This window comes from Haliotis asinina, chromosome 3, assembly GCF_037392515.1.
Source record: "Haliotis asinina isolate JCU_RB_2024 chromosome 3, JCU_Hal_asi_v2, whole genome shotgun sequence".
Taxonomy (NCBI): Eukaryota; Metazoa; Mollusca; class Gastropoda; order Lepetellida; family Haliotidae; genus Haliotis; species Haliotis asinina.
In genome coordinates, this window is record NC_090282.1 from 54,213,583 (window position 1) to 54,236,516 (window position 22,934).

At 37.5% G+C, this 22,934-nt stretch overlaps 1 protein-coding gene across 2 annotated transcripts in view; it reads left to right on the top strand.

Moving 5' to 3' along the window:
- The window catches only part of LOC137278169 (centlein-like), a 115,887-nt gene that overhangs the window by 11,082 nt on the left and 81,871 nt on the right, over positions 1-22,934 (top strand). For both annotated transcript variants that reach the window (XM_067810352.1, XM_067810351.1), the window contains exons 4-6: positions 15,668-15,756; positions 17,292-17,420; positions 18,078-18,162. In XM_067810352.1, coding sequence (XP_067666453.1) covers positions 15,668-15,756; positions 17,292-17,420; positions 18,078-18,162 — 303 coding nt within the window. The remainder of the gene's footprint in view (positions 1-15,667; positions 15,757-17,291; positions 17,421-18,077; positions 18,163-22,934) is intronic.

Below are 22,934 nucleotides of genomic sequence, written 5' to 3' on the forward strand. Positions count from 1 at the left end.
CCATGCAACAAACATATGACATGTCTGTTTACATGGTATGAGAGCAAAATGCTTATCCATACAACAAACATATGACATGCCTGTTTACATGGTATGAGAGCAAATTGCTTATCCATACAACAAACATATGACATGCCTGTTTACATGGTATGAGAGCAAAATGCTTATCCATACAACAAACATATGACATGCCTGTTTACATGGTATGAGAGCAAAATGCTTATCCATACAACAAACATATGACATGCCTGTTTACATGGTATGAGAGCAAATTGCTTATCCATACAACAAACATATGACATGCCTGTTTACATGGTATGAGAGCAAAATGCTTATCCATGCACCAAACATATGACATGCCTGTTTACATGGTATGAGAGCAAAATGCTTATCCATGCAACAAATATATGACATGCCTGTTTACATGTTACTAGAGCAAAATGCTTATCCATGCACCAAACATATGACATGCCTGTTTACATGGTATGAGAGCAAATTGCTTATCCATGCAACAAACATATGACATGCCTGTTTACATGGTATGAGAGCAAATTGCTTATCCATACAACAAACATATGACATGCCTGTTTACATGGTATGAGAGCAAATTGCTTATCCATGGAACAAACATATGACATGCCTGTTTACATGGTATGAGAGCAAAATGCTTATCCATGCAACAAACATATGACATGTCTGTTTACATGGTATGAGAGCAAAATGCTTATCCATACAACAAACATATGACATGCCTGTTTACATGGTATGAGAGCAAATTGCTTATCCATGCACCAAACATATGACATGTCTGTTTACATGGTATGAGAGCAAATTGCTTATCCATGCAACAAACATATGACATGTCTGTTTACATGGTATGAGAGCAAAATGCTTATCCATACAACAAACATATGACATGCCTGTTTACATGGTATGAGAGCAAATTGCTTATCCATGCAACAAACATATGACATGCCTGTTTACATGGTATGAGAGCAAAATGCTTATCCATACAACAAACTTATGACATGCCTGTTTACATGGTATGAGAGCAAAATGCTTATCCATACAACAAACATATGACATGCCTGTTTACATGGTATGAGAGCAAAATGCTTATCCATGCACCAAACATATGACATGCCTGTTTACATGGTATGAGAGCAAAATGCTTATCCATGCAACAAATATATGACATGCCTGTTTACATGTTATTAGAGCAAAATGCTTATCCATGCACCAAACATATGACATGTCTGTTTACATGGTATGAGAGGAAATTGCTTATCCATGCAACAAACATATGACATGCCTGTTTACATGGGATGAGAGCAAAATGCTTATCCATACAACAAACATATGACATGCCTGTTTACATGGGATGAGAGCAAAATGCTTATCCATACAACAAACATATGACATGCCTGTTTACATGGTATGAGAGCAAATTGCTTATCCATACAACAAACATATGACATGCCTGTTTACATGGTATGAGAGCAAATTGCTTATCCATACAACAAACATATGACATGCCTGTTTACATGGTATGAGAGCAAATTGCTTATCCATACACCAAACATATGACATGCCTGTTTACATGGTATGAGAGCAAAATGCTTATCCATACAACAAACATATGACATGCCTGTTTACATGGTATGAGAGCAAATTGCTTATCCATACAACAAACATATGACATGTCTGTTTACATGGTATGAGAGCAAATTGCTTATCCATACAACAAACATATGACATGCCTGTTTACATGGTATGAGAGCAAATTGCTTATCCATACAACAAACATATGACATGTCTGTTTACATGGTATGAGAGCAAAATGCTTATCCATACAACAAACATATGACATGCCTGTTTACATGGTATGAGAGCAAAATGCTTATCCATTCAACAAACATATGACATGCCTGTTTACATGGGATGAGAGCAAAATGCTTATCCATACAACAAACATATGACATGCCTGTTTACATGGTATGAGAGCAAAATGCTTATCCATACAACAAACATATGACATGCCTGTTTACATGGTATGAGAGCAAATTGCTTATCCATACAACAAACATATGACATGTCTGTTTACATGGTATGAGAGCAAAATGCTTATCCATACAACAAACATATGACATGCCTGTTTACATGGTATGAGAGCAAATTGCTTATCCATTCAACAAACATATGACATGCCTGTTTACATGGGATGAGAGCAAAATGCTTATCCATACAACAAACATATGACATGCCTGTTTACATGGTATGAGAGCAAAATGCTTATCCATACAACAAACATATGACATGCCTGTTTACATGGTATGAGAGCAAAATGCTTATCCATGCAACAAATATATGACATGCCTGTTTACATGTTACTAGAGCAAAATGCTTATCCATGCACCAAACATATGACATGCCTGTTTACATGGTATGAGAGCAAATTGCTTATCCATGCAACAAACATATGACATGCCTGTTTACATGGTATGAGAGCAAATTGCTTATCCATACAACAAACATATGACATGCCTGTTTACATGGTATGAGAGCAAATTGCTTATCCATGGAACAAACATATGACATGCCTGTTTACATGGTATGAGAGCAAAATGCTTATCCATGCAACAAACATATGACATGTCTGTTTACATGGTATGAGAGCAAAATGCTTATCCATACAACAAACATATGACATGCCTGTTTACATGGTATGAGAGCAAATTGCTTATCCATGCACCAAACATATGACATGTCTGTTTACATGGTATGAGAGCAAATTGCTTATCCATGCAACAAACATATGACATGTCTGTTTACATGGTATGAGAGCAAAATGCTTATCCATACAACAAACATATGACATGCCTGTTTACATGGTATGAGAGCAAATTGCTTATCCATGCAACAAACATATGACATGCCTGTTTACATGGTATGAGAGCAAAATGCTTATCCATTCAACAAACATATGACATGCCTGTTTACATGATATGAGAGCAAAATGCTTATCCATACAACAAACATATGACATGCCTGTTTACATGGTATGAGAGCAAAATGCTTATCCATGCACCAAACATATGACATGCCTGTTTACATGGTATGAGAGCAAAATGCTTATCCATGCAACAAATATATGACATGCCTGTTTACATGTTATTAGAGCAAAATGCTTATCCATGCACCAAACATATGACATGTCTGTTTACATGGTATGAGAGGAAATTGCTTATCCATGCAACAAACATATGACATGCCTGTTTACATGGGATGAGAGCAAAATGCTTATCCATACAACAAACATATGACTTGCCTGTTTACATGGGATGAGAGCAAAATGCTTATCCATACAACAAACATATGACATGCCTGTTTACATGGTATGAGAGCAAATTGCTTATCCATACAACAAACATATGACATGCCTGTTTACATGGTATGAGAGCAAATTGCTTATCCATACAACAAACATATGACATGCCTGTTTACATGGTATGAGAGCAAATTGCTTATCCATACACCAAACATATGACATGCCTGTTTACATGGTATGAGAGCAAAATGCTTATCCATACAACAAACATATGACATGCCTGTTTACATGGTATGAGAGCAAATTGCTTATCCATACAACAAACATATGACATGTCTGTTTACATGGTATGAGAGCAAATTGCTTATCCATACAACAAACATATGACATGCCTGTTTACATGGTATGAGAGCAAATTGCTTATCCATACAACAAACATATGACATGTCTGTTTACATGGTATGAGAGCAAAATGCTTATCCATACAACAAACATATGACATGCCTGTTTACATGGTATGAGAGCAAAATGCTTATCCATACAACAAACATATGACATGCCTGTTTACATGGGATGAGAGCAAAATGCTTATCCATACAACAAACATATGACATGCCTGTTTACATGGTATGAGAGCAAAATGCTTATCCATACAACAAACATATGACATGCCTGTTTACATGGTATGAGAGGAAATTGCTTATCCATACAACAAACATATGACATGCCTGTTTACATGGTATGAGAGCAAATTGCTTATCCATACAACAAACATATGACATGTCTGTTTACATGGTATGAGAGCAAATTGCTTATCCATACAACAAACATATGACATGTCTGTTTACATGGTATGGGAGCAAATTGCTTATCCATACAACAAACATATGACATGTCTGTTTACATGGTATGAGAGCAAATTGCTTATCCATACAACATATGAAGTATGTTGTAGTAAGTAGTAATTTGAAGTATTTAGTCTCATTCAACTTCCAAACATTAGGATCTTGACACGCTTGTTTCATGAATGAAGTCTGTTAAAGTCACATCCGAAAACTTAAAGGGAAATGATATTCTTCTGATTGAGTGGAACTATTCTCAAGCACCCTCAATGTCATTGGGAGACATGTAGTAACTGACACTCCCCTAAATAGAAAATCAGTGTTGAGAGCGTGGAATAATTAGATATTTCTTAGTGTCTAAGGATGAAACTTGAAAATGTTAATTCCTTTGATTATATCACCTTCATTACATTACATCCATTATTTCATTGTTGTTGTTGTTGTTGTTGTTGTTGTTGTTGAGTTAGATGCTTTTAAGGTCGCCTTCATCTGCTGGCATTTTGGCATACCTGTTCATATTTTGGTTCATATCAGTATGTGATTAAGTAGACGATGAAAGATTATCTGAGCATTTTTGATTGTCATTATCTACCATTTACTGGATGAATAATATTCTACTTGTTACGAATTTACACATTTTTATCCCCAGCAACTTGTTTTGTGGAGGGTATTAAAATGCACCCCGTCAGTCCGTGCGTTAATCTGTCCGTGCACATTTATCTTTTCCGGAGAAGAACTCTAAAATCGTTCAATACTTCTTCACCAAACTTGATACATAGATTGGTCTAGTGGTGTACTGGTGCCTTTTGATAGTTTTGGAATTCTGAATAAAATATTTTTGGCGTTTCCATGGCAACAAGTTTGACTTCGACTGAATTTGGAGGTACTGCGGGGATATTGATGACTGTGTCTTCTTGTTGTGATCGTGTTGGGAATGAATTCTCCCTTGCCAACCTTTCCAAGACAGTGACAGCAAACAAATTCTCCAGAATTCTGATATCTCCTGTAATAAACTCAGAGAATTGTTGTGTTTCGTGGATTCCTCTTGTGACAGGAGTAACTCTCTATCTGATGGTGGAGAATGTCAACACTTCACTGTTGGCATGAAGTTTTGTGTCATCACACTGTAAGTCATTATCAAGCACAAGGCCACTGAGATGAGTGTCAGCTGAAATGAAAAAGCCATCACAGGTGTTTCTTGGTGATGACTGTCCCCAGGACTCCCACCAGGGCCAAAACAGAACAAATCATTGTAATATGAACATGGTCATACATCCCCCTCTATTCACCTGCGCATGGGGCTAGAGATGGAAAGGTGTATCAAGTTGCCATGAGAGTAGCAAGACACACAGACCTGGTGCATGAATGGATGAAGGTGAGAACTGCCGAAAGAAAGTTACTTGCTGATCAAACGTTACTCCACTTGTTCCCTCAAATTTGGAGAATTCATAATGGCTTTGGTGAAACTTTTGCAACCAGCAATTACAGAATTGGTCAATCAAATCTATATTCTTTTAGGAAGGATTTCTCTGCCTTACAATTGACCATGTTAATGTTAATGAAGAGATCATCACTGTCTGGTCCCACCTGTCCCTCTGTTTTATTCAGCCTGTGTTGAAGAAGGATTAGTCTGTCAGACAGACCTTGAAAGCCAATATGTCCAAGAAAGCCAATGCAAGTCTAGAATATGTGGCAAGCCTACATTGTCACAGTTTTAGACGTGAAGAAAGTCTCAGTACAAAAGTTTTCTGTACAAACTGTTTTTTTGTAAACTATGTTCATTTCAGAGACTAATTGTTAGTCTAAAGAAGGATGTACATTGTTGGCAAATGAAGTGACAAAATTTCCACCTTGTACAATCTCGGGATGTGGTTTGGCAGGTTGATGCCTTGGATTGGTTGACAGTTAAGAGTAAGGTTCGTAGAATATCTGAAGAATTTATATTATAAGTACATCCATTACACAGAAAGAATGGTGTTTTTTGATGTAATGAAGGTAGTATTGTTAGAATTACCATTGTTGTAATTATGGGCAAACCTTTATCATATTTTGGATTATACCTTCTTACTAAAGTACAGATTCTAGTACTTTTGGGTTGAGTGCCAAAAAGTACTAGGATCTTGTAATTTACTAAGAAAGTGTAATCCTGTTACATTTGACCACTTTCTACATGGCATTGTGTAATAATTATGGGGAAACCATTAAAACGAAAATATCAAACATGATAAATCTTGTAACTTTGGATTTTTAGAGAGTATTATTCTGCATCTGTTTACAAGTTTGTTATTTCTCACTGTTATCATAACTATTAGGATTTTGGACTTGGATAACATGGTTCTGTAAAGCATGAGATGCAGAATGGAGAAGAATTCCACTACAAAGTCTGAACTTGATAGAGATTCCTAGTGTGGCTATGATATTGATGCCCAGCTTTTCCCTGTGCAAAAAGACTGCTTCTTGCCATAACTTCTTTCCTGTCACTGCTTTAATTGATACAGCTAATAAAGTTAATTAATTACAACAAGATGATGGCTGTTGGAGTGAGTTACACAATACAACTTGGGCACTATCTGTTCGCTAACCTTCTTGACATGTGGCAAAGTGGGAGTGCATGAAGTGTGATCGCAAGGACCTAATCCCCTGTCAAGAATGCAATTTGTAATGAAAACCTCCCTAGTATATCACAGACTGGGATGTCTCAGGGATGTGTAATTCATACCAACTGAAGAACACAGTTACTGTCACCAGACATGGTAGGTTCCTGATGGTGTGGCTTGCTGCCAACTAGGCCAGGGTACATGTGCTCTTTACAGGGCCACAGGATGCATCTACCTCTGTTTCACTGTCACAGACAGTCAACTGACTTAGTGTTTTCACCACTTGGGATCACGTTTAGCTTCAACATGATGACAGTACATTTTAACTTCATAAAGGCTCCATATAAGTCACCTTTGTAATGGCAAGCACAGAGGCATAAATATTTCCTAGAACATCGCAAATAAGGGTAACAAAAAAGGGTAAAATGATTGGATGCCAAATGGCTGAAATATTAGGAGTATCAAGGATAATATGTCAGTAACCCCCTATGATAAATCATATGTATCTTCAGTACTTCTAAGTTCTTTTGGAGTTGAGCTATTAGCAGAATGTACTATATCATAGAAGGTTTTTTTTGCATCATGCTGTGTGATACATGACCTGATGTTGAGTGAGATGTGATGAGAACGGGATATGCCTTGTTGGTGTAACTCTAGCTGGCCTAGATTGTCATGAGTGTCACCATATTGGGGCTGAAGTAGTCCCTGGAAGGCTGCCAACCATGCAGGGCTTATACACATGCAGAGTCTGGTCACTGTCAGTTACTCCCAGGCTGTGGGAAACTGTCACAGCCTTCACACTCATCCCTGCCACATGAGAATTACTCATAGAGCTATACTTAACAATACTTCTTGAGAAATAAACTTTCAGTGTAAACTTTTGTTGTGAGTTATGGTATGTATGAATGATGTAATTTTTTAAGACTAGAACAATGCAGAGAATGTCATATTTCAATGAGACTCCAGTCAGAAGTTATTTGTTTTGATCGAAATATACAAACCATCTAATTCTATCATATGATACTTACATTGTACATAATTGTGGTGACCTGCTTTTCTAGGACACTGAAATTCTCTGTGCAAACCTTTCAAATCCTCTGCCTCTTCATGACATCATTTTTATAATGTGTGTGTTTTTTCACAATACCACAAAATTAATCTTCAGAATTGTCAACAGAAGTCATCTTCGCTGTCATATTGTCACAACATACATTTTACTTTTCAGTTTCTTGCAGTATGTTAAAACTTGACTTTTTCATGTCTGTGTTTTCACTTGTGTCAAAGTCTCTCATTTTACAGGGATTATTGAACAGCCCTTCAGAATCAGTAGACTGACATCAAATCACATTATTTCCATCAAAGTGGACAGTAACAGTAACAACAATGACATTCTTCCACCAATATCTCTGTACGACATTTCCTCCAGTTTGTGTCCATCAGGCTGCATTAGTGGAGGCCAGCCACCCTGGGTACAACAATGACACCCTCCCACCAATATGTCTGTATGACAATCCCACATTTCCCCTAGCTTGTGTCCATCGGGCAGTCCCAGTGGAAGCCAGCCACCCTGGGTTCAACAATGACACCCTTCTGTCTACATTGTTCACAGGTTGACATGATTAGGAGATTTTGACTTTACAAACTGTTGGATTAGTATTTTGTCAGGTATGTTTTGATGTTATGTCATTGTTAAAACATTACTATGGCTTCAATTTGCACATGTTCAGTGCTTTTGTTGTTTACCTTTTCTGGACTAAAAGTGAATGAGTTCTATCTTTTACAGTGCTATTACATCACAGACCTTTACCATGGTTAATCTTGCTCCATCTCTCAGTTGCTGTATGGTCAAACACCACTGGGTCAGTGATTGTCTCAAAGAATTAGGTTGCTCTCTTTGCAGTCCTTGTTCAGTGATCTTGTTTCCCTGGTTCAAACCAGTACTGAGGTTGGTTCCTTCAGCTTTAACACATTTGACTCTGTATAGACAGTACTAAAACTATTTTTCATGGATTGTTCTCTCAGATTACATCTCTTATAATATAGTTCTTATGAACCTCAGGCAAACTGTAGAATGTTTCACAAGATGTAAACTTGATATTATCAGTAAGCTGAAGGTCTTGTGATATTGTTTGAATACATGTTGTATATTCTTCTGATATTTAACTATGCGAACTTGTAACTCATTGTTGGGAAGTTCATGGTTCGTTTGTGTTTACTGTGATGTCCTCACAATCAATAATCAAACACTCTTCCTTTTTTAACATTAGTGATTATATGTACACAGGTATACATATTATACACTGTATACAAACATTCATACACATGAACACACTTATCCATGACTAGCAACCAATTTGTCTTTGAAAGACGTAGATAAGTTGGAGTGTAGATAAGTTGGAGTCTGTGAAATAACTTAACTATTTGTTGTGATATGTATTTGTGTGAAAGTTGTACTTTTGCTAGGCTTTGTGAATGTGTGTTTCACTGCCTTCCCCTCCCTCCATCATGCAATCTCCCAATTAGTGACATCCAATCTGGGCGAAGTGATACAGTCACGAACATATACATGAGACAGGCATGCATGTGTCATGCATTAACAAGACACTGATGACCGTCATCCAAGATACAGAGGCGTCACACTCCAGTGCATTAACATCCTCAGGTGAACTTTTTATGTCAGTTTTTGTCGTGTGTCATGTACTTGTGAGCAACTTATCTACCATGCAGATTGTGTTTCCTGTGCCGCTACTGTGGTGTCTGCCCCTTCATCTCCACCAGCCTGTATTTCCATGGTATACTGACATCTGCTGGGATTGGTGAATGTGCTGCTTCAGTTTTACATCCTCTCATGTCATGACGAGCATATAGGTGGTGACTATGTAATTTTGGTGATGATGATACCATCAGGTTTTGTGTGAGGCAGATGCATCTCCAGATAGGGTAAATGTATATTAACAAAGTAGTGTTCCCTTATATACCAAGAGGAGCAGTTGGTAACAGTAAACACATTCTAGGAATCCATGGGCAATTGTGAAAACTTCTGGTAAAACATGACTTGATGGATACAATAGTGAAGAATACATGTGAAATATCGGGTCTCTGACCCTGTATTCCACCTTTAAGAAGTTTCATAATAAATGTCTTAAGAATAAATCTCAGTTCTGAAAGCTTGTGCTTTCAAAAGAACGAACATACCCTGGGACTCGTATGTATCCTGTGTGTTCACTGCAAAACACAGCATGAAGGACATTTGGAAATTGATACATTGATACGCCAGAGCATCCAAAGTAGTTAAGAACTGATAATTGTTGTCGTTCCAACATGTGTAACACAGAGACCATTTCCCTGAACTGTATACATAAAGGATGAAGGTGTCCACTTGCTCCTGTCTTGTAAGATTACGTTTTGAAAGAGTCATAGCACAAGCAACATAACATGTTTTGCAGTGGACTTCTCAGCTATATATCACTATATATTTGTGCGCATAACGAAAGTGTAAATTGACACCAGAAGTAAATACAGGTCTTTAGTTAAGAGTTCAAACTTACAGTTGTAGAACAATGCTTCTGAAACATAGTACATGCATCAGGTTTCAACTTTATCTTTGCATGCATATATACTTACAAAACTTTACCACAGAGACATACATACTTACAGAACTTTACCACAGAGACATACATACTTACAGAACTTTACCAAAAAGACATACATACTTACAGAACTTTACCTCAGACATGTACATACTTACAGAACTTTACCTCAGACATGTACATACTTACAGAACTTTACCACAGAGACACATACATACTTACAGAACTTTACCACAGAGACACATACATACTTACAGAACTTTACCACAGAGACACATACATACTTACAGAACTTTACCACAGAGACACATACATCCTTACACAACTTTACCACAGAGACACATACATACTAACAGAACTTTACCACAGAGACACATACATACTTACACAACTTTAACACAGAGACACACCATACATACAGAACTCTACCATAGAGACATTGACACACATACACAACTTTACCACAGAGACACGTACATACTGATAGAACTTTACCACAGAGACACATACACACTTACAGAACTTTACCACAGAGACACATACATACTTACAGAACTTTACCACAGAGACACATACATACTTACAAAACTTTATCACAGAGACACATACATACTGATAGAACTTTACCACAGAGACACATACACGCTTACAGAACTTTACCAGAGAGACACATACATACTGATAGAACTTTACCACAGAGACACATACATACTGATAGAACTTTACCACAGAGACACATACACGCTTACAGAACTTTACCACATAGAGACATACATACTGATAGAACTTTACCACTGAGACACATACACGCTTACAGAACTTTACCACAGAGATACATACATACTGATAGAACTTTACCACAGAGACACATACACGCTTACAGAACTTTACCACAGAGACACACACATACTGATAGAACTTTACCACAAAGACACATACACGCTTACAGAACTTTACCACAGAGATACATACATACTGATAGAACTTTACCACAGGGACACATACACACTTACAGAACTTTACCACAGAGTCACACACATACTGATAGAACTTTACCACAGAGACACATACACGTTTACAGAACTTTACCACAGAGAGACATACATACTGATAGAACTTTACCACAGAGACACATACACATTTACAGAACTTTACCACAGAGACACATACACGTTTACAGAACTTTACCACAGAGACACATACACGCTTACAGAACTTTACCACAGAGACACATACACGCTTACAGAACTTTACCACAGAGACACATACATACTGATAGAACTTTACCACAGAGTCACATACATACTGATAGAACTTTACCACAGAGATACATACACGCTTACACAACTTTACTACAGAGACACATACACGCTTGCAGAACTTTACAACAGAGACACATACATGCTGATAGAACTTTACCACAGAGACACATACACGCTTACAGAACTTTACCACAGAGACACATACACGCTTACAGAACTTTCCCACAGAGACACATACATACTGATAGAACTTTACCACAGAGACACATACATACTGATAGAACTTTACCACAGAGACTCATACACGCTTACACAACTTTACTACAGAGACACATACACGCTTACAGAACTTTACCACAGAGACACATACACGCTTGCAGAACTTTACCACAGAGACACATACATACTGACAGAACTTTACCACAGAGTCACATACATACTGATAGAACTTTACCACAGAGACACATACATACCTACAGAATCTTACCACAGAAACACATACACGCTTACAGAACTTTACCACAGAGACACATACATACTGATAGAACTTTACCACAGAGACACATACACGCTTACAGAACTTTACCACAGAGACACATACATACTGATAGAACTTTCCCACAGAGTCACATACATACTGATAGAACTTTACCACAGAGACACATACACGCTTACACAACTTTACTACAGAGACACATACACGCTTGCAGAACTTTACCACAGACAGACATACATGCTGATAGAACCTTACCACAGAGACACATACACGCTTACAGAACTTTACCACAGAGACACATACATACTGATAGAAATTTACCACAGAGACACATGCATACTTACAGAACTTTACCACAGAGAGACATACATGCTGATAGAACTTTACCACAGAAACACATACACGCTTACAGAACTTTACCAGAGACACATACATACTTACAGAACTTTACCACATAGACACATACATACTGATGTAACTTTACCACAGAGACACATACACGCTTACAGAACTTTACCACAGAGCTACATACATACTGACAGAACTTTACCGCAGAGACACATACATCCTTACAGAACTTTACCACAGAGACACATACATACTGATAGAACTTTACCACAGAGTCACATACATACTGACATAACTTTACCACAGAGACACATACATACTTACAGAATCTTATCACAGAAACACATACATCCTTACACAACTTTACCACAGAGACACATACATACTGACATAACTTTACCACAGAGACACATACATACTTACAGAATCTTACCACAGAGACACATACATACTTACACAACTTTACCACAGAGTCACATACATACTGACATAACTTTACCACAGAGACACATACATACTTACAGAATCTTACCACAGAGACACATACATACTTACAGAACTTTACCACAGAGACACATACATCCTTACACAACTTTACCACAGAGACACATACATACTAACAGAACTTTACCACAGAGACACATACATACTTACACAACTTTAACACAGAGACACACCATACATACAGAACTCTACCATAGAGACATTGACACACATACACAACTTTACCACAGAGACACGTACATACTGATAGAACTTTACCACAGAGACACATACACGCTTACAGAACTTTACCACAGAGACACATACATACTGATAGAACTTTACCACAGAGACACATACATACTGATAGAACTTTACCACAGAGACACATACACATTTACAGAACTTTACCACAGAGACACATACACGCTTACAGAACTTTACCACAGAGACACATACACGCTTACAGAACTTTACCACAGAGACACATACATACTGATAGAACTTTCCCACAGAGACACATACATACTGATAGAACTTTACCACAGAGACACATACACGCTTACACAACTTTACTACAGAGACACATACATGCTTGCAGAACTTTACCACAGAGAGACATACATACTGATAGAACTTTCCCACAGAGACACATACATACTGATAGAACTTTACCACAGAGACACATACACGCTTACACAACTTTACTACAGAGACACATACATGCTTGCAGAACTTTCCCACAGAGAGACATACATGCTGATAGAACTTTACCACAGAAACACATACACGCTTACAGAACTTTACCACAGAGACACATACATACTGATAGAACTTTACCACAGAGACACATACATACTGATAGAACTTTACCACAGAGACACATACACGCTTACAGAACTTTACCACAGAGACACATACATACTGATGTAACTTTACCACAGAGACACATACATACTGATAGAACTTTACCACAGAGACACATACATACTGATAGAACTTTACCACAGAGACACATACATACTGATGTAACTTTACCACAGAGACACATACATACTGATAGAACTTTACCACAGAGACACATACACGCTTACAGAACTTTACCACAGAGACACATACATACTGATAGAACTTTCCCACAGAGACACATACATACTGATAGAACTTTACCACAGAGACACATACACGCTTACACAACTTTACTACAGAGACACATACATGCTTGCAGAACTTTACCACAGAGAGACATACATGCTGATAGAACTTTACCACAGAAACACATACACGCTTACAGAACTTTACCACAGAGACACATACATACTGATGTAACTTTACCACAGAGACACATACATACTGATAGAACTTTACCACAGAGACACATACACGCTTACAGAACTTTACCACAGAGACACATACATACTGATGTAACTTTACCACTGAGACACATACATACTGATAGAACTTTACCACAGAGACACATACATACTGATAGAACTTTACCACAGAGACACATACATACTGATGTAACTTTACCACAGAGACATTGACATTCTTACAGTTTTTTACCACAGAGACACATATATACTTACATATGTACATGTGGACAAAAGGGTTGTCAATTTGTAATACTGTACACAAATGTACAGGTCCTCACTGCTGCAATGTTCAGATCCCCATGGTTGCCCAGTACACCAATGTGCAGAACCTAACCACTACACCATATGAGGAGTTCTGTCACAGAATGTTGATGTGTAAAAGGGGTGTCAGTTTGTTTGTGGTGCTGTGCACGGATGCACGGATGTTAAACAGTATGAAGTTGTTTTCTTCTAGAAGTTGGTGAGTCAAAAATGAAACATACAGCTTTATGGATTACTACATTGATGTAGATTCATACATAGTTATCAAGCTTGTGATCACATTTAGCTTGATAACGATGTATGAATCTACATCAAAATGTCGCTCAACATAATAAACATCGAAATGTCGCTCAACGTTATAAACAAGAAGTTGTAATCCGTTAAGCTGTATGTTTCATTTTCAATATGAACCTTTTTCAAATTGAAGCTCTAGGATGGGGTCAGGCCACTATGTATTTACGATGTTTATAACTTATACACCATACATCCAGTTCATGGAAGAGTCAAGTATGAGGAAATGCAAGTGCTGAACTGTTGCCATGCAGTTTTGGTATAATGACAAGCAATAATAGATAGACCCAAGTGTACTGTGCCTTGCTGAGAACCCAGCTTAACCAGCACCCCTTGTCTTGGGACAGAGATACATACATACTAACAGAACCACCACAGAGACACATACATACTGACAGAACTTTACCACAGTTTTGGTATAATGACAAGCAATAATAGATTGACCCAAGTGTATTGTGCCTTGCTGAGAACCCAGCTTAACTAGCACCCCTTGTCTTGGGACAGAGATGATACGACCTCCACAAGGCTTACAGAACTTTACCACAGAGACACATACATACTGACAGAACTTTACCACAGTTTTGGTATAATGACAAGCAATAATAGATCGACCCAAGTGTATTGTGCCTTGCTGAGAACCAACTAGCACTTCTTGTCTTGGGACAGACGATAACACTTCCACGAGGCTTGGACAGTTTCTCTGTGTTCATGTAATCTCTTTCTTACATTGTGCTCATGTCTATACAAGCTGTTTGTTACATATTTTATCAACATAATTGTCATAATCTTTCAGACTGACAAGGAATTTGTGTGGTCATTATGGAAACGGCTGCAGGTATCCAATCCGGATGTGACAGAGGCAATAGCACTGGTCATACAGAGGTAATCACTGGCAGTCTTACTTCAAACTTTGTGGTTCACTTTCACTCACACAAAAAACATATTGGTTTTCCATGCTGATAATATCAGATGTTGGTACAAGTATGTTGTCATTTAAACACGACATTTTATGCATTTTGATTAAAATATTACATCTGTGTATAAAATAAGCAGCACCCTTTATTTTTAGCAATTAAAGTTTGTTTGAAATGAAATTTTAAAATCTTTCGAAAAATAACCTTCATAGTTTGATAGGGCAAGCTTTTAGAATTTCAAAAACAAAAACATCATTGAAATTACCATGTACTTTAATAAGGATAATTGCCTATATAAAACAGGCGTTCTTCTGTCATAAAACTAGGTACCTTATTTTGAAAAGTGAAAGTGATAACTGACTGTTATGTGACCTATAATTTTTTTATTTGTTGTGAATGGATGAAAGTTTGTATTTTAAGATTTAGGAAAAGTTACAGTCAAACTAAACCAAAATAAAATTGTAAAATGCAGCAAAAGTTGCTTTACAAGCAAGGAGAAGTCATGAAATCACAGAGAAGTCAAAATCCTAAAAGATTTATTCCAAAATGTTATAAATGTGGCCTTTTTCAGGTTTTGTCAATTAGCAGTCTGAATTATAGGAAAAAGGGCTGAATCATTAACATACAGGTTCTTCCAGATTATGCATAATAATTATTAAAACTTGCATGTGTAAATGTCATCTTGGTATATAACAGAATTGTTCTTTTCGCAACCTATGAAGGACTTGGGTGGTAGAATAGGTCTTCAGCGACATATGCTTTCCGCAAAAGGTGACTGTGCTTGTCGTAAGCGACAACTAATGGGATCGTGTTGTCAGAATCGTTGATTTGGTTGACATATGTCATGGGTTTCCATCTGCACAGATGGATGCTCATGCTGTTGATCACTGGATTGTCTGGTCGAAACATATAGCTGGAATTTTGCTGAATGAGGCATGAAACTTAATTCACTCACTCATTGTTATTTTCAGTCCAAACTTGATTTGATTGTGTACTTTCAGTGGAAGCGAATCGTTTTTCTAGGTAAAAATTCAGTACATTTTCATTAACATATTCTTTCATGAAAAATAAATGAAAAGGTTATGGTATTTGTAAAACTGTCAGTGGATAAATCGTCTTCAACTATAGGCTGATTCAACTGATGGCTATACCCTAACTTTTCTGTAGCATAGCATTTCATTTTCTAGATATGGTGGTTTCTAATTAATGCATGGGTATATGTATGTTATTAAACATAATTCTTTTGAAATTTCTTTTATCCAAATGCCCCCATAAATGATTAGATTTTGAAATGAAAATATAATGTTTGACAATGTTTAAAATGAAGATTATCTCAACTTTCCTTATTTGATATGCAATTTTTATCTATGTTTGTTGCCCAAACTATGGGCAGAATCAAAGAGCCCTGAAAGACTATTTCAGAGCATCAGTATATGTTTAAACTTTTGAGTAAGTGGGTGCAACTGAAGCTGTAGTTTGGACTGATTGATGCATGTCCTGCAGGGAAAAGGAGAAGTCCGAGGCCAAGGACCTGAAGGTTCTGGAGATCCTGCAGATCAAGGACGACCGTATTGAAGAGCTCCAGAACATTGTAGCCAAACAGTCACAGGAAATCAGTGACCTGCTCACTAAGTAAGTTCAGCATCCAGTCCCAGTAGAGTAAACCTTTGTGCACATGACAGACAATGTTCAGTCTAACGGCCTTTCCTGCTGAATAAATGTTTCTATTTCACAAATAAACATAAGGTCTTACTATTACTGTAGAACTGACTGAATAATGTTCCACTATAACTGTGGAAGTGATTGTATGAGGTCTTAGTATTACTGTGGAAGTAACGGAATAATGTTGTACAATAAGAAGTAAATAATGTTGTACAATAAGAAGTAAATAATGTTGTACAATAAGAAGTAAATAATGTTGTACAATAAGAAGTAAATAATGTTGTACAATAAGAAGTAAATAATGTTCTACAATATCTATGGAAGTGACTGAATAATGTTTGCTGTTACTGTGGAAATGGTTGAACTTTTTGGAAAAAACTGGAGCACCTTTCATAAGTGACAAATATTATGACAGACTTTGTTGATCAGTTATACAAGGTAAATGATGTCATCACAATGTTTGATACCATGGGCTTCTGTAGTGTAGATATAGTTTGACTGTAATTGTGTTTTAGTAGTGAAGCACTTCTGAAGTAGTGAGTCTATTGTTGATGCAATCTGTAAATGTCTGTGTTGTCCAGCCATGCAGCATATGGGGTATGAGTGATGCTGTCATTCTGTTTCCAGGAAGGTCGACCTCCAGGAACAAACTGGCAGGTTCCAGGCAGAGTGTGACCAGCTCAAGGAAAGACTGTCAACATCACAGGCCCAGGTAATTTATTTGTTGATTTTTATAAGTACATTTAAAACAATTATAAATATAACTAGGGTTATGTATTACCATATTGTGTATTGTCAGATACTTTCTGTGTGTGGAACAATTTGATCTGTCACCATTGACGTTCATATGGTGTAGCTGTATCCATTGGAAAACAGTATGTTGACATGTAATCATTTAGATTACAACAAATCAGTTAAAGCATGTCATTCATGATATATGTTTCTATTTTCTTCAAACTAATATTCAGTTTCCAGGTGTCTGTAGATGTAAATATGAATAATGGTACAGTATGTGGTAACGCAGACCCTATAGAAATTGGTGAATGGAAGATGTAGTAATGGGACAGACACATGATTTCACCAAAATTGATCCTGGCACTGTTGAAGAAAATTTTGAAGATAACAAACATAAGCACTTTTTTCCATGGCAGGCTTGTATATGTCAATACAGATATGTTGATATTCTTTTTCTGATGACGGATCATGGTGAGGTGTTGTAGGTAGGTTTGTGGTATGGCTCATGTACCAGGGTTTGTGGTATGGCTCATGTACCAGGCTTTGTGGTATGGCTCAGGTGTCAGACGTACAAATCTGATTTCAAGTTGGAAGACTTCAAGGCATGCAAAATGTATGTGAATAGTAAAGTGCATGGTTTTACATACAGTAAAGCCGTGCCTAAGTTGTTCTTATTGTGTTATTCTACAAAGGACATAGTAAGATTCTGTCAGGATGGATATGATATGGATGTTTTGGTAATGTGTTTGGATCAAGATTACTTGATTATTTGAAGTAGAAAATGTATTTGTGTAGGGAAAATGAAGTTTGTTTGTTTTCCTGGAGCATCAGATAAAGTTTGCAATCAACTCCCCTGATTGAACAGACGAGGTCACATACTCTGTCAAGTGTACTGTTTCAGTGGTCACTGTGAACATTGATATCAGCTTTATTGTATATGAAACTCCTTGACTTTGTAATAATAACTCAATGAGTGTAGCCTTCCTGTGTTAGGCCTGGAATAATCTTTACTGTATTTGGAGACCTCAAGGACTCAATACCCAATAACACCAACTTGATGAAGAATTAGTCTTAAATGAACTGATTTCAAATCACATCACCAGGTTTTATTTTTCTACTGAATGAAATAAACCTGTTTAAATTTCATATTCCTCTATCATGAGCGTTGTGCACTTGACATCAAAAGTTAGATGCTTTCACGCATAGCTGCTCCACCTTTGATTTTTCCATATCAATTTTTGTGAAGAACTTTATGTTCCTTTCACATGAATGTGACCCTCTCTAACATGTAAATCTGATCCCACGATCCAATCAGTGGCTCACTTGATTGTATACACATTGATTCCACTCCCATTTGGGGATAAGTTCTAGTTGTGGAAGCCAAGTACTGCTTTTGAATGTTTGACCTACAGTGGTCACATGGGGTGCTGTGTGTTTGTCTTGACTGAGGCAACAGCCAACAACCATGTCATGTTTCATGTGGAACCAAGATAACGTCTCCAGATACTCAGATTGAGAAGCAAATCAGATTTTTGTGATTGTTTTATCAAATGTTGTAAATTAGATGCGGACAGAAAAAACTTAAGTGGACCTAGTATCACAATAGATCAATATCTGATTGGTCATTAACTTGGCAGGATTAGGCGATTAATTAGTTCTGGATGTCCCAATGTGGTGCTATGGGGCAGACGGCTGTAATAATAACACTCTGCCATTGATCCGGCTTGCTGCTGCTGCTGTTGTCCCATGACGGGTAGTCATAATGCTGAGGAGGAGGTGTTCCCAAATTCAATTATTAAATAATGAAGTCACATTCCCGTTCTCCTGTCATATGTAGCATGCAGAACCCAGGACATGTTCTGTCATTTGTCACGATATTCCACCAGCGACTAACCTGAGTGGCTGCGTCCAGGCCAGATTAATTCATTCATAAGTGATGTAGTCCTATCTGGGATGCTTGTTGCTCCAACTTTATGGGTCTGTCCCTGTGGATCCATAATGGCTACTGAACCCGTCTGCCGCCATCTAAAATTGGTGACCTCACTCAACATTGCTCAAAGGTCACTACATCAAGGAGTCTTGCAGATTTTTGTGCTCTCTCATTTCTGTGACTTTGAATGTGATTTGTAGAGAAAAATATATGACAGATTTATAGATTTAGGTGCATGTGTCTTTGGGTGACAGATTTAAATTTGATTAAAAGAAATGAGTATTTGTGTCTGATTTCAACTTGCTATGAGATATTCAGAGATGAAAAATAGCTGTCTAATAGTTTTTATGTTAGATTTTTCAACTTGCATCATTTTGAACATTAGAAAGCAGTTGGAGGTAATGTCACTCATGAGTCAGAAAAAGGATTACAGAGTGACTGAGAGTTGGAATATTATCAGACTTGAAAGATAATATATTCATGTGCTGGATGAATAATTTCCACATCGTGCTAGCAAGACCAGGGCCAGCAGGCTTTGGCAATATAGGTTATTGTGAGAGAGTCCCAAGTTTACTCTCTCTCAGATTAACACAATGCAATAAACCTATTACGGTACATACAAAGTGGTTGAGGGAGCAGTTACTGGTGACCATGACATCAAGGCATAACAGTTTGCTGTGCAGTGTTGCATTTATTGTCTTCCAGAATCTTGCGACGGATGCTTCCACTCCCAGTTTCATCATGTTTTTGTTCATAGCACAGTGGTAAGATGTAAGGCTGAGATCACTTCTGGTTTTCCTCCCTCATCAAATTGTGAGGATATTACTGAAGCATTGCTGAATGTGGTGTTTTACCCAGGTCACTGCACTATAAGGAAGAGAACATGCAGCTTCCTGTCACAGTATTTTGATCTGGGTAAGGCAGAATACATCAGCCTGTGTGATCTCAGCCAGCTGACCACAAATAGTGAAGTAGTTGTGTCCTGGAGAGTCCGTGTTTATGCAGACTTCTTTCTTATTTGGGGATGGCATTAAATGTCACTCACTCACCTATCTGGGGAATGACAATCAAGAGTTCAGTTTCTTCAAGGTGGCACGATATGAACAGGATGTCCTCTCTCAGTCTGTGTAAGGGTAACAACATTGGGATCATTCATGTATGCCACCAGACCAACCCTATGTCCAGACGTTCCTTGTCCTGATTCACTGTCTGGTTAGTTGCCCTGATGTGTGTAAGGTTAAAAACATTTGGATCATTCTTGTATTGCATACCACCAAGCCAGCTCTGTGTCCAGACACTCCTTGTCCCGATTCACTGTCTGGTCAGTTGCCCCTAATGAGTGTAAGGGTAACAACATTGGGATCATTCTTGTATTGTATGCCACCAAGCCAGTCCTGTGTCCAGACACTCCTTGTCCTGATTCACTGTCTGGTCAGTTGCCCCTAATGAGTGTAAGGGTAACAATATTGGGATCATTCTTGTATTGTATACCACCAAGCCACTCCTGTGTCCAGACACTCATTGCCCCGATTCACTGTCCGGTCAGTTGCCCCTAATGAGTGTAAGGGTAACAATATTGGGATCATTCTTGCATTGTATACCACCAAGCCAGTCCTGTGTCCAGAGTCTCCTTGTCCTGATTCACTATCTGGTCAGCTTCTCCTCTTGTAGCCTCTCTTCTTCCACTTGAGAAGGGTATTCAAGTGGTCATTCAGTCAGCTAAGTGGACATAATACCTTTGGGAGTCTTTTTACATGGCTATCAGAAATCAGTTGTCACTAGACTAAGCATATGATATTTTAATGAATTTGTTGAAATACACGTACATGTATATGTATTCATTTTCTTTGAACAACTTGTGATTGTTACTGTTGACTTATAGTACATACTGTAACTGTTTGTTCATGTTTGTTGACATTAAGGTAGATTGCGAGATGACAGGATTTGTTTGACTGTTTTCGAATCTGTGCATGATCCTGTGTTGTGATGCAGACTGATGTCTTACTTCCCTTGTCACTGCAGGAAATAGATGGCAGCTCTCCCATTGTTTTACTAATCATGGGGAGAGGAAGGTATTTGATATCTTTAGCTTCTGTGGGTAGTTCAGTTCTAAATATGCAAAGGTAGTTTTCTTAGTTCTCACAACTGCTGGAAGGAATATATTAAGTTTATTTCTGCAACCATCTTGCTACTTCATCATGTCCTGGCAGATTAGCAGGTAGAATGCAATCTGAAGTGAACATATACATTATGAGTTCAGTTTGTTCTCATACTATATAATTTGTCCATTTTTATGGACAATAGAAATAAGCAGAGAATAGCCTGAAAGTAACAACAAATTTTAGATATTTGTCAGTATAAAATACATAATCTCTCAAGGCTTTATGGGATAGACTTTCACATTTATTTTACTAGAAATGGATAAACTGTACTCATTCTTTTTACAAGAAAATAATATAATAATCACATGCAGGGTCTTCTTCTATGAAGTGAAACCAATTAACTTTGTCATTGTAATTAATGACATTAAAGTCCAGCCTGTGAAAAGACAATAGAAATGGAAAAGCACATTGAGCAGTCAGTAACGTATCATATCTTGGTGCTGAGTGCCGAACCTTTTATGATAATCAGTGTGTGTGAGTAGTCTTGAATGTGATCTGAATATCTTCAACCAGAAATACCTGAGATAACATGTCTGTTTGGCTCTAGTGATCTCCATAGGATGCATATCTACACATATTGTTCCTAGATTGTAGATGACTATGCTTTTCTGTCACCAGAAGGCTGTCTTCAGCATATAGAATTCACAGGTATTTGGA